Here is a 12168-nt window from a genome sequence, read left to right as displayed (position 1 = left end):
GGTAGAAGGAAAGAAGGGAGAGAGGAGAAAGGGAAGAGAGAGGGAGAAATGGAGAAAAGCTTCCGGGGTGACCTGCAGCAAGCAGGCAGCAGGTGGTCAGCACTCTCACAGGAGCAGCTCCAGTACAATGTCCTGCTCCTCTAGATCCTGCAGTGCTTCCTCGTCTGCTTCTATGCTGTTTCATGTCACCTGAAAGCACATGTCTGCACAATAGGGCAGGCAGGAAGGGCTCTCATGGCCACAGAGCCGAGTAATGACTGAAGGGTAATCACGAAGAGCAGACAGTGTAAGAGAGCTTTCATCTTCACTTATAGAGATGGGGTCTCATGCCTAGTCTCAGGTCTATTGCTCAGGCTGCCCTGAAACTCACAGAAGTGCTTATGTCTCAGCCTCTCAAGTGCTTATGATTAAGGAACAGCCATCAGCCTGGCTTTAAGGGGAATTTTAAATGCATATTAGCTTTTAAAATGAAAGCTGTAAAGAAAGGAAGAGAGAGGAAAAGGTCCCTCTTCCCCGTCCCGCTGCTGCCTGCATCTGCAGTTGATCTCACCCAGGCTTGCACTGACTTGGCCCCAGAACAGACACAGCACTCCCACAGGAATACTGATGCTCTCCCTCACCATGCGTGTACTCAGGTGGACAACATACCACTGAATCCAGGTGTCAGCTCTGCCAGCCGCTGGGAGTAAAAACTGCTGGGCTGGGTCAACTTGAGGCTTTTCAGGTGCTGCTCAAAAATCTCCCGCCTCTCCTGTCACAAACAGAGAAGACAGAGTTGACCTCAGACCTGCCTGACAAGACAGCTCCCATCTCCTATAAGCTCTTGAATGAGCCTTGCTGTCAATCATAGCAACACTGGCTTTATCATGGTTGATATTCTCAGTTGTTTTGGAAACCAATTTAAAGAGCTTCAAGTGTCACATGTAGCAAAGATTTAAACCTCTCCAAGTCACACACTCTAGATCCTGACATAAAATGTCAAACCCTGTCAGGAGATAGGCAGCTTCTCTGCCCCACACACCTCTTTCCAGTGGCATTAGCTACCCAGTCCATAGGTTTGCTCTCCTTCCTTCCACACGTACCCTCTACCCACACCCTCAATCCCTGCTCTCAAGACTGTAATGAAGGCTTTTAAACCATGAAGCAAACAGAAGCTTGTGAGGAAGAGGCTATCAGGCAGAAAATCCTGGTTTCCAGGGCTTTCATCAGACAACATACTTCTAGGACAAAGTCAAGTATAGTTACAAGAGGCAAGATGGCTAGAGGCTGGAGAGATGCTCAGGGGTTAGGGATACTTGTTCCTTCGGAGGACCCTGGCTTGGCTCCTCTTATGCAGACAGTGGTTCACAACCATTTCTAACTCCAGTCACAGGGGATCCAGGGACTCAGGTACCTCTTCTGACACTGGTACTAGGCACACACATCATGCACATACACATAAACAGGCAAACTCTTATATACATATGCACAATTAAATCTAAGAAGGAGGGATGAAAATCCCAAGATTTCCCACAAAGTCTTCAAGGTAAGAGGAAGAGATGCCTCATCTTGATTTGAATGAATTTACAACAAAATTCAACTTGAGCTGGGTGGTGGTGGCGCATGCCTGTGATCCCAGTGCTTGGGAGGCAGAGGCACGTGGATCTGTGGATAGCCAAGGCTACGTAGAGAAACCCTGTCTCAACAAACAAACAAATTAAAAAAACAAACAAAACAAAAACAAAAACCATAAAAACCTCTTCAACTAGATCAATGCAGTCAACTACAAACATTCAAGGATGAAGACAGACACACTAGGTAAACCTCCTCATACTAAGAAATTAAGAAAGAACAGTGAGTAGGTACCAAACAAGCCACATCACCAGGGCCATTCAAGAGGCTGAAGCTGGAGGATCATAAATTCAAGGCCAGCCTGGGATACATAAAAGACTCTGTCTCAAAACCAAACCAACTCCAAAAGGACACTGGGCACTACAGCAGCCAGAAGGGTGTAGACACTTGGGCCCCAAGGGTTACAGCAGTGTTACAGCAAGCCTAGGTCCAGGAGGTAAGAACCATGGCAGCTGTAAAAGCAAAGCTTGCTGTCCCAGGCAGGGAGGATCAGTGCCATGGAAACTGACTGCCCCATCCTTCCCGGCAGTTCTGACCTGGAGAGTAGGAAGATCAATGAAGACATGCCTGTCGAGCCGACCAGGCCTCATCAGGGCATTGTCCAGAACATCAGCTCGATTGGTGGATGCCAAGACGATAACATGGTCTGTGGTGCCCATTCCTGAGAGAACAGAGCAGATACAGTGGCCTTTGGAGTGGGGAAATCAACAGAATGGCTTTTCCCAGTGACTACTGCCTTCAGGACACAGCAGGGAAAAGTAAAAGCCTAGGGAAAAAGAACACCACATTCCTTCTGGACAGTGATGAGGTAGAGACACCTTCCCAATGGCTTCCAATCAAAGTCATGCCAAAAGTGTGAAGTTGCTTGTTTTCCAACAACAGCAGTTTTCTTTGGCAATATGTGGAGGCAGAACTGCCCAAAGTCTCCTGGAGACGCAGGTAGCATCCCTGGAAGGAAATAATACATTTTCATCCCGAGGAGCTATTGTTCTTTCTGAGTGGCACCATCATTACTGTGTGGTATCTAAACACTTTCAAGTCTGGGTTTAGGCATGAGGTTTCTTATCTAAAATGTTAAAAGTGGAGCTGGAGAGAGGAGTCAGGGTTCAAAACTGTGCTACTCTTGCAGAAGAGCCAGGTTTGGATCCCAGCACACACATCAGGAGGCTTACAACCATCTTTAATTTCAGTTCCAGAGGATCTGATGCCTTCTGTTGACTGACATCCATGAGCATGAGGCACACGTGTAGTACACACATATACACGCACAGGCAAAGTACTCACACACAGAAAGTGGCTTAAACACCACCCCAGATCCTGGACTAGATTTGACTGAGGAAGAAAAACAAAAAACAAAACAACAAACTACACAGTTTTTAGCTAGGTCTAGTGGTACACACCATCTGTACTCTCAGCAGCTGGGAAGCAGAGGCCTCTGTGAGTTCTAGGTCACCCTGGTCATATAGCAAGTTCCAGGACAGCCAAGTCACAGACTCCCTTCCCCCTTCAAAAAACACCCCAAAACCCAGAAACTTTGTAAAGAAGCTGAGGAGGGGTTGAGAATATAGGTCAGCTGGAGGAGTGTCTACCATGCAGGAAGCCCTCACTTCCACCGTCAGTGCTGCATAAACCAGGTGCGTGCGAGGGATGCTGTATGCCTGCAATGCTAGCAGTCTGCAGGCAGCAGGATCTGAAGTTCAAGGTAATCCTCAGTCTCGCACTGAGTTCAAGACTAGCCTAGGATTCATGAGACTCTCTCAAAAAAAAAAAAAAAAAAAAAGAAAAAGAAAAAGAAAGGAGAAAGGGAGGGAGGGAGGGAGGGAGGGCAGGGGATCACACCCTCTCTTTCACACTTCACACTTGACAAGCCATGACAACGACAACAGTCCACTGAGCCTCAAAGACAGAGTAAGGCAGAGGGTTACCCTCCTAAAGCCAAGCAGATGTGTAAAAGCAATGTTGATTTTTAAAAAATGAGCTTAGACTCAAAGAGACACCAGACATGGTCTCTGCCACAGCTCAAGGTTCCTCTAGACACCTGAGCCTTGATAGGGCGATGATGACAGAGTGGGAGCCGAGAAGCTTCATGTAGTGTGGCAGCTAAGAGATCCACACAAAACCCTGACTGAAGACCTGCCTGGTTTCCTACCCAGGCTTCTTCTGTTTGTTTTAATGAGACACCATCTCTCTCAGTAGCCCTGCATGGCCTGAAACTTGCTGTATAGATGAAACTGGCCTTCAGCTCAAGGAGAGCGCTGCCTGCCTTTGCTTCCTGAGGACTAAGGGCATGCTTCACCACACCCAGCCACATGACTCTTGACTGCCTTCTGTGCAGATGCCTTAGGATTCTGAAATACACAACATACGCAATAATATAATAACATACGAAAGTGCGTCAGACTTGAAGGTATTTGGAAGGCTGAGGAAGGAGGATGGCAAGTTTAAGGCCATCCTGGGCAACTAGTCAGTTTGTCTCAAAATAAAATATAAATGAAGGAGCCAGGTATGACAGCACAAACCTATATCCTCATCGCTTTAGAGGGGGATGTAAGAGGGTCAAAACCATCCTGAATTACATACACACAGTAAGCTGGGCATGACGATGCATGCCCTATAACCTGCATGAGGCAGAGGCAGATGGATCTCTGAGTTCCAGGCCAGGCAAGGCTACATGAGCTTGACTTCTCAGAGCTCCTGTAAAGCCAGATGCACAGCACAGCTCTATAATCCCAGCACTCCCACGGGAAGGCAGGGAGTGAGGGGCAGAAGAATCCTCTAAGGTGCCCAAACTGTCTAGGCTGGCTGGAAGGTTTGTGTGTGGGTGGTTAGACATGGGGAATGGATCCCAGTAGCCTCCTGCTCTACATAAAGCTGGCCATACCCTGACAATGTCGACATGGAGTAACAGGCCATTTATCAACACACAATTCTAACAAACAGCCATCCCCACACAGTGGAGGCTCACTAAGGTGCTCACCTTCAACCCTTGGTCTGACGTGGAGGATGTCCACAAGCTGCGGCTCTATGTAAAAATGGCTCTTAGCAAGGCCAGTGTTGCTCTGGAGCACAAACTGAGGGTCACTAGTAATGTCATTAAGCTATCAAGCCTGGCATCACCCAGGCCTTGGCCCACAGTGACCCACTTGGATGCTGGCAGTCGAGTGCTAGAGGACTTTTTGCTGGTAGGGTATGACAACAGCTGAGTCCCAGCCTGTGTCTGCTTTGTTACTCACTCACCTGACACAGCTATGAGAAAACTTGTCCTGCCAGAGCACAGCTGTGTAAAATATGCTCACTGCTCCTATGAAGATGTACCCAGATGCAATAAAGGCCATGATGAGGCTGCCCTCGAGTTCACAGAAATCCACCTGCCTTGTCTCCTGAGTGCTGGGATTAGACATGCACCTCCATGACTGGCTACAAGTGCTCCTAACTGCTGAGCCATCTCTCCAGCCTGCTTTCTTCCTTTCAATTTTTGATACAACCCAGGATCTCATGCATACAAGGCAAGGACTCTACACCGAGCCAGTCACCAAGTCCTGCTAGGATTTTTTTCTCCCTCCTCTCCCACCCCTGAAAATAGTCTTATGATGTAGCTCTGGCTAGCCTGGAACTTGCTATATTTACCAGGCTGGCCTCAAACTGCCACCTGCTTTTGTCTCCTAAGTACTGGGATCAAAGGTGTGCACCACCATGCCTGGCCCTGAAACACCACCACGCTGTCTCCAAAAACAAACATGTGCATATGCTGTAACAGACCACTGCATGGTAAAAGCCCTTTCTCCAAGGCACCTGTGGCCAGGTGACTTTGTGGTAAGCAGGTGGGGAACAGGTGCTGGCCTCAAGCCTACGATACAAGCTTATAGTCCCACAGCACCTGTGTCAGGGCCTCCATGGCTGGGATTTCTCGGTCCCTTGCTGAGTTTTCCCACGAGCAGCACAACATCCGCTCTACTCCATCCTCTGCACGTCAATGAACAGAAACTGCTCTTCCTGAGGAGACAACAAAGACTAGTCTCATGGCATCTGAAGGAGCCAGCGTACACAGCTGTGAGTGCATAAAGAGACTTAGTGCTGGGCCAACTTGACAAGCACCGGTTTCCTCAGCCAACTCTGGGGGACAAACAGCTATTTTTATAGTAGTTCAGAGAAACTCAGCTCAGAAAAACGCCATGCTTTCTAGTAGACTCAAGACTCTTGAAAAGGTGGCCTCTGTCTTTAAACTGTGTGAGGTAACAACCCAGTTAACAGGTTTTCAGTATAACTAGCTGAGTATTAATGTGATGAAATCCATTTAAGCCTTTATTTAAGTAAAATATCTCTTTGAGGTATGGGGCAGGGAAAGAGCCCCAGGAGAAGGTTCACTAGAGTCTCTTCAAGCTAAGGACGACTGGCCAATGTTCAGAGGGACGAAGGACACGTGCTCAGCTTCACGTCACTAATCACAGAACCCAGCTGAGACAAGAGAGACCTTCAAGCCAGGTCCCTGGGCTTGGTCCATACTACGCACGAGTTTCTAGCCACCCTCTGCTCTTCACAGGGACTCCACCCAGCTCTCGAGAGGCATTTAGTGCTGGAAACTGGACACTGAGCACTTGATGTTGGTGTGCAAAGCAGTGGTCAGGGGCTTGTGCTTGCTGTGGGCTCTGAACTAATATGCTGATAGACAACTGGACAACAAAAGGGACAGAAAATAGGAGGGCTGTGGGGCAGCTCTAGATGCGACCTATCTCATGGTTTCTCAGTCACGAAATACCTTTTCCTCATCCTTATCAGATCCATCCTTTGCTTTTTGTAAACCTGTAGCAACTTTACAGTTCATGATAATGTGCAACAGACCATTTGGTAACACAAAAGCTAGGAGGTGAACTCTTCTGTGCACTGTGAGATCGAACAGCATATACTTACATATGTGTGCAAGTATATGCCTGTGTATGAAGGCCAAAGAAGGACATCCCGTGTCCTCTGTCACTCTCCATTCCACCTGTTAGTCCACCACAGAGAATGTGATGTTTTGTACAAACTGCTGTGAGGGTCATCGTGTTGTTGAACTGTTCCTATCAAATCCATTCTTCACCTGGCCTGGGAACATATCCCCGGTCTAGGCAGCACTGGTGCATACTTGTAATCCCAGTGTCCAGGAGACATAGGCAGGCTAGCCTAGTCTACATATCAACAGAGGCAGGCTAGCCTGGTCTGCATATCAACAGAGGCAGGCTATCCTGGTCTGCATATCAACATAGGCAGGCTAGCCTGGTCTGCATATTAAGTTCTAGGCCAGCTAGGGTTATATAATGAGGCCTTGTCTCAAAACTAAAATAAAAACCATAAACTGCATGGTGGCTCATGCTTTTAATCCCAGCACTCAGGAAGTAGAGGCAGGCAGATCTCTGAGTTCAAGGACAGCCTGGTCTATAGAGTAAGTCCCAGGACAGCCAGGGCAAAACAGAGAAACCCTGTCTCAGAAAACCAAACAAGCAAACATACAAAACCAGGTTTATACTTGGCAAATTTACGTATTTAACTACAAAAATGTTCATAACAAATAAAATCAAAACACAGAGGGGGCAGGGAGGGAAAGAGGGAGAAGAGAGAAGCGAGGGGGGGTGGGGGGGTGGAGAAAAAGATGACTCAGCTGGTAAATGCTCTTATGGCCAAGGCTGATGATTTGAGTTTGAGCCCCAAAACTCATACAGTAAAAGAGAACCAACTCATTAACAGCTGTCTTCTGACTGTATGCCTGCCATGACATGTACCCCTTTCCACACACAAACTATATTAATGTAATTTAAAAACAATCGTTTAAAGACTGAGTCTTCTAGACATAGCTCAAAATAAAGTCCACATCTCCCCCACTGGGCTTCTCCATTACAAAGCAACACTACCAAGGTCAGCCCAAAAGTCTCCTTCACCGTATCCCACACTGGCACTTCTGATAATACAAGAATCTCAACACCGGGCTCCATGCTCCCCCTCCAAGGACAGAGACACACAGAGAAACTGAGGGACTGTAGCCCGGAGGCCTCCCTGCCAGCTCTCCCCACTCAGTCCCAGCTTCCCTTTGACCAAACCTGACTACGGAATTTCACTGCGGATGAAGACAGTGCTGAACATGGGTGAAGCCTTGGATTCACTCCCTAGTATAAAAAAGTAAAGCCTAATTCCCTTTACATTTACTTATTTTACGTGTATGAATGCTTTACCTGCAATTGTGTTATATGAACCATCTGTGTGCCTGGTACCCACTGGTTAGAAAGGCACTGGACGCCACGGAACTTGAGTTATGGATGGTTGTGAGCCATCATGTGGGTGCTGTAAGTGCTCCTAACCACTGAGCCCTCTCCAGCTCCCAAGGCAGACGTGTTGTGTTTTATTTTGTTTTGTTTCTGATGTGTTTGTTTGTAGTCCTGGCTGTCCTGGAATTCACTCTGAAGACCAGGCTGACCTTGAACTCAGAGCTCTGCCTGCCTCTGCTTCCTGAGTAGCTGGAATTAGAGGCGTCACCACCACCACCATCAGGCTAAGCATTCTCTCTCTCTCTCTCTCTCTCTCTCTCTCTCTCTCTCTCTCTCTCTCTCTCTCTCTCTCTCTCTCTCTAAGATTTATTTAACGTATTTAGTACATTGTAGCTGTCTTCAGAAACACCAGAAGAGGACATCAGATCTCATTACAGATGGTTGTGAGCCACCATGTGGTTGCTGAGAACTGAACTCAGGACCTCTGGAAGAACAGTCAGTGCTCTTAACCACTGAGCCGTCTCTTCAGCCCCCTAAGCAGACTTTCTTAAAAGTGGCAAACTGATAGATAATCCTCACAGTGACTTGCTATTAGATGCTAACATCTAGAATATTCTGTGCAATGTCCTCATTAGGGCAGCAGTGGACAGCAATATACAACAGTGACTGAAGAAAAACAACACCCCTACCAGTGACACTCTAGGTGCTAGAACAGAAAACGTGATGAGTTTCGTCTGCCCTAAAGCTATGAATCTGATGCGGGTCAGAGTCTCCTTCTGGTGTACAGTATGTGGTGAAGCATGGTGAACACCGACCGTCCATCTCAACTAGCAGCTGATTAAGGGTCTGCTCCTCTTCTGTGTTGGAGAACCCAGACATGGAGGTGGAGCGCTTCTTTCCCACAGCATCGATCTCATCAATGTACACTATGCAAGGGGCCCTGGCTCGGGCTTCCTTGAAGAGGCTGCGCACTCGGGCAGCTCCCAGGCCTGAGGGAACACAAGTATCAAACATAGACAGATAAAGGAAATCAAATCCTATTTTTCAGTTACAGCTGGGCAAAATCTTCTACCAAAGTTGCCTATATCTAAGTGTCTACTCTGCAGATGAACAGGAAGTAGCCAGCATCTTGCCATCCTGGCCTCCCAAGCCACAATTGAAAGTGGAATTTTCCAAGTTGATGTGGACCAAAGCTTATTTTGTGGTTTAAGACAGGTTTTTCTGTGTAGTCCTGGCTGTCCTGGAACTCAATCTGTAGACCAGGCTGGCCTTGAATTCAGAGATCGGCTTGCTACTGTCTCCCAAGTGCTGGGTTAAAGGTATGCATCACCACCACCCTGCTTGGACCAAAGCTTATTTTAACCTGGGCTGTGTCTGTCCTTCTCTGTTCCACTCAGCTCCTCACGTTAGGGAGGACTGTAGGGAAAGCCATCCCAGGCACTGGGCCAATGAACCTGCCCACACTTTCAGCCCATACCTACCTCCAATGACCTCCACAAACTCTGGGCCAGCCATTGCTAAAAAGGGCACCTGAGCCTCCGTGGCTACTGCCTTGGCCAACAGTGTCTTCCCACAACCAGGGGGCCCCAGCAACAGGGCACCCTTAGGAACCTTGGCACCGAGCTGAAGGAAACGCTCTGGGCTCTAGGCAGGAACAGACATGCAACACTAAGTACTCAGCACTTAACAGAGAATGTTTATGTGGCTCACACAGAGAGTAGCCTGTGAAAGTCATGAACCAGCTATGGTTCGGTGCATCCAGAAAAAGAGCTGAGGCTTCAGATGGCCACTGCTCCAAAAGAGAAGATAGTCCAGCTGAAGGGAACTATTACACTCTTCTCTTCTAATGGACAACTGTACACTGGCATTGCTGGTTTACCAGGTACAGATACTTTTGTACCCATGAGACGAGAGTCACCCATAACCCATCCATCTCACCCAAAGAACTTCAGTATTAAAGTATCTGCTCACACCATAGCCTTCCTTCCTGGAGAGAAGACATGTCACCCTACACCTCTCACGGATAAGCACATAAGTTTTACCTTCAGATAATCCACAAACTCTCGGACTTCCAGCTTGGCTTCATGCATTCCTGCCACATCTTGGAAGCTGACTCCTTTGCCTGTCTTCCCGTCCACAATGGTGAAACGTGCCATCTTAAGCTGATTCTGTGCAGAAAGAGTCAGGGAACGAAGCTCTGCATCCCTAGCAAACCAGGGAAGCAGCAGTGTCTGCTATCTGCCTGACCTGACACAACCTCTACACCCATCCTAGGTGGAATGCTTCCTCTTATAGCCCAGAAGGACCAGCCTCAAAGCCTACTCCTGCAGTTATGATGCAGATCACAGACCACTTCAAATACACAAGGGGAAATCTTTGCTTTGTATTGTTTATATCAGGAGAAAAGTCATGTGGCAATTTATCTTTTATAAAATTGGAGCTGGAGACATGTTTCAGTGGCTAAGGGCACTTGGTATTCTTACAGACTAGGACAATTACTAGCACCCACACAGAGCAGTTTTCATATGGATGTTTGTCTTCCAGATGAGTTCCAGGAGATTCGACACTCTCTTCTGGTCTCTGTGGGCACTGCAAACATGAGGTGCCCATACATACAGGCAAAATACTCACACAAATGAACTATACTTTAAAAAGATAAATGAATAAAACTTTCGGGCTGGACAGATGGCTCAGTGGTCAAGAGCACTGACTGCTCTTCCAGAGGTCCTGAGTTCAGTTCCCAACAACCACACGGTGGCTCACAATCATCTGTAATGAGATCTGATGCCCTCTTCTGGTGTGTTTAAAGACAGCTACAGTGTACTTATATATAATAAATAAATTTAAATAAACAAACAAATAAATAAAACTTTCTTGGGCATGGTGGTTCATGCCTTTAATCCTAGCACTTAGGGTAGAGGCAAGTAGACTTCTGTACGTTCCCATGTTAGCCTGGTCTACAGAGTTCCAGGCCAACCAGGGCTGCACAGTGAGAGCCTGTCTTAAAAAAGAAAAAAACAAAGTAAAAAAAGAAGGAAAACAAACATAAACCTCCCCTCAGGGTGAGAAGCATAGCCCAGTGGTGGAGCACGCACTGAGCCTGAAGGCTCCAGGGTTAATTACCAACTCTACCCAGGAAGAAAAAGAATTCTTTAGCTAAGGAGACAGAAATTTGCTTGCACTCTCTGTCACTCCCAGGTAGAAAAGGAGCTTCCCATCCTGTCAGCCCAAGCCTGAGGGATGGAGAAGCCATGGGATAAAAGGTTCACTTTCTAAGGTGTAGCCTGAGAGGAGAAGGGGAGTTTTCCTATGCTATGACTATTCTTTAAGCTACTTTTAATATTTATCTTGTTGGCTACTAAGAGAAACGAAGGAGAGAGAAAAAAATGACCACTCCTAGCTGATCAGGGTCACAGTGAACACAGCTCTCTATCTGGAGTGGGCTCAGTGGTCCCCATGTCAGTAACACTGGCCAACCCACTCCCCAGTCACCATGAAGGAGAGATGGGCTGTGCTCATGGCTTCTATCTAGCCACTGTAAGCTCACTTTCACTGGCTGAAGTGGCACACGTCTGTAATACAACCACTCTGGAAGCAGACATAGAGGATCTGAGCCGGAGGTCAGCCTGGGGACTCCCAGAGACTCAAGCTCTTACACAGCAGCATCCAGCAGCACAACTTACAAAAGCACTGAATCCGCCTTCCCTTCCGGTCATTCCAGCCAGTCTGAAAATATACCACAGGATGGCCAAACCTACTGCTGTCATCCCCAGGGCGTAGAGGGCACTGGGGAAGAAGAAAAGGGTTGGAAGTCATTGTCCAATAACTGAGGAATTAGAGCCTTAGCAGCCATGACCTCCGAGTCTGAGGCCGAGGCAGAAAGCAAAAGTTATGCAGACATGTTTTCCTGTCCCACTGTGATCGACCTTCCTCTTCCACACAGGTTTTCAAGTGTTTAGACTGAATGTAAGAAGGCTTACCTATTCTGCTATGTGACAATGCCCAACAAAAGTAGGCTCTTCTACGGCTAACAGATCATATTGTGCCATTTCAATTAGTAAACCAAACACAAAAAAGACTTGACAGAATTAAGTTCTATAATTAGTCTCTCGATATGAGAAGGAGGAAGAGGACCACCGTGCCCAACCACCATGTCCTGCCCTGTACCTGCCCAAGACTTAACAATAAACCACAGGACAGAAATCCACAGTTAAGTTCTCTTTCAACACGGGCTTCCATCATTGCTGTCTAGCAACACCTATGGGTTTCATGGACTCTCACAATATACCAAGCAGTGCTAAGGTACCTCTGGAGGAATTTC

The 12168-nt window shown here is 47.3% G+C and overlaps 1 protein-coding gene across 2 annotated transcripts in view; it reads right to left on the bottom strand.

The window, feature by feature from the left end:
- The window catches only part of SPG7 (SPG7 matrix AAA peptidase subunit, paraplegin), a 31937-nt gene that overhangs the window by 8440 nt on the left and 11329 nt on the right, over positions 1-12168 (bottom strand). For both annotated transcript variants that reach the window (XM_080936771.1, XM_080936772.1), the window contains exons 6-11: positions 11531-11633; positions 9890-10015; positions 9329-9491; positions 8663-8836; positions 2148-2272; positions 649-751 (exon numbers count right to left, since the gene is read on the bottom strand). In XM_080936771.1, coding sequence (XP_080792897.1) covers positions 649-751; positions 2148-2272; positions 8663-8836; positions 9329-9491; positions 9890-10015; positions 11531-11633 — 794 coding nt within the window. The remainder of the gene's footprint in view (positions 1-648; positions 752-2147; positions 2273-8662; positions 8837-9328; positions 9492-9889; positions 10016-11530; positions 11634-12168) is intronic.

This window comes from Micromys minutus (assembly GCF_963924665.1).
Source record: "Micromys minutus genome assembly, chromosome: 24".
Taxonomy (NCBI): Eukaryota; Metazoa; Chordata; class Mammalia; order Rodentia; family Muridae; genus Micromys; species Micromys minutus.
The sequence above is the reverse complement of the archived record's forward strand: the minus strand, read 5'-3'. Positions and strand labels throughout refer to the sequence as shown.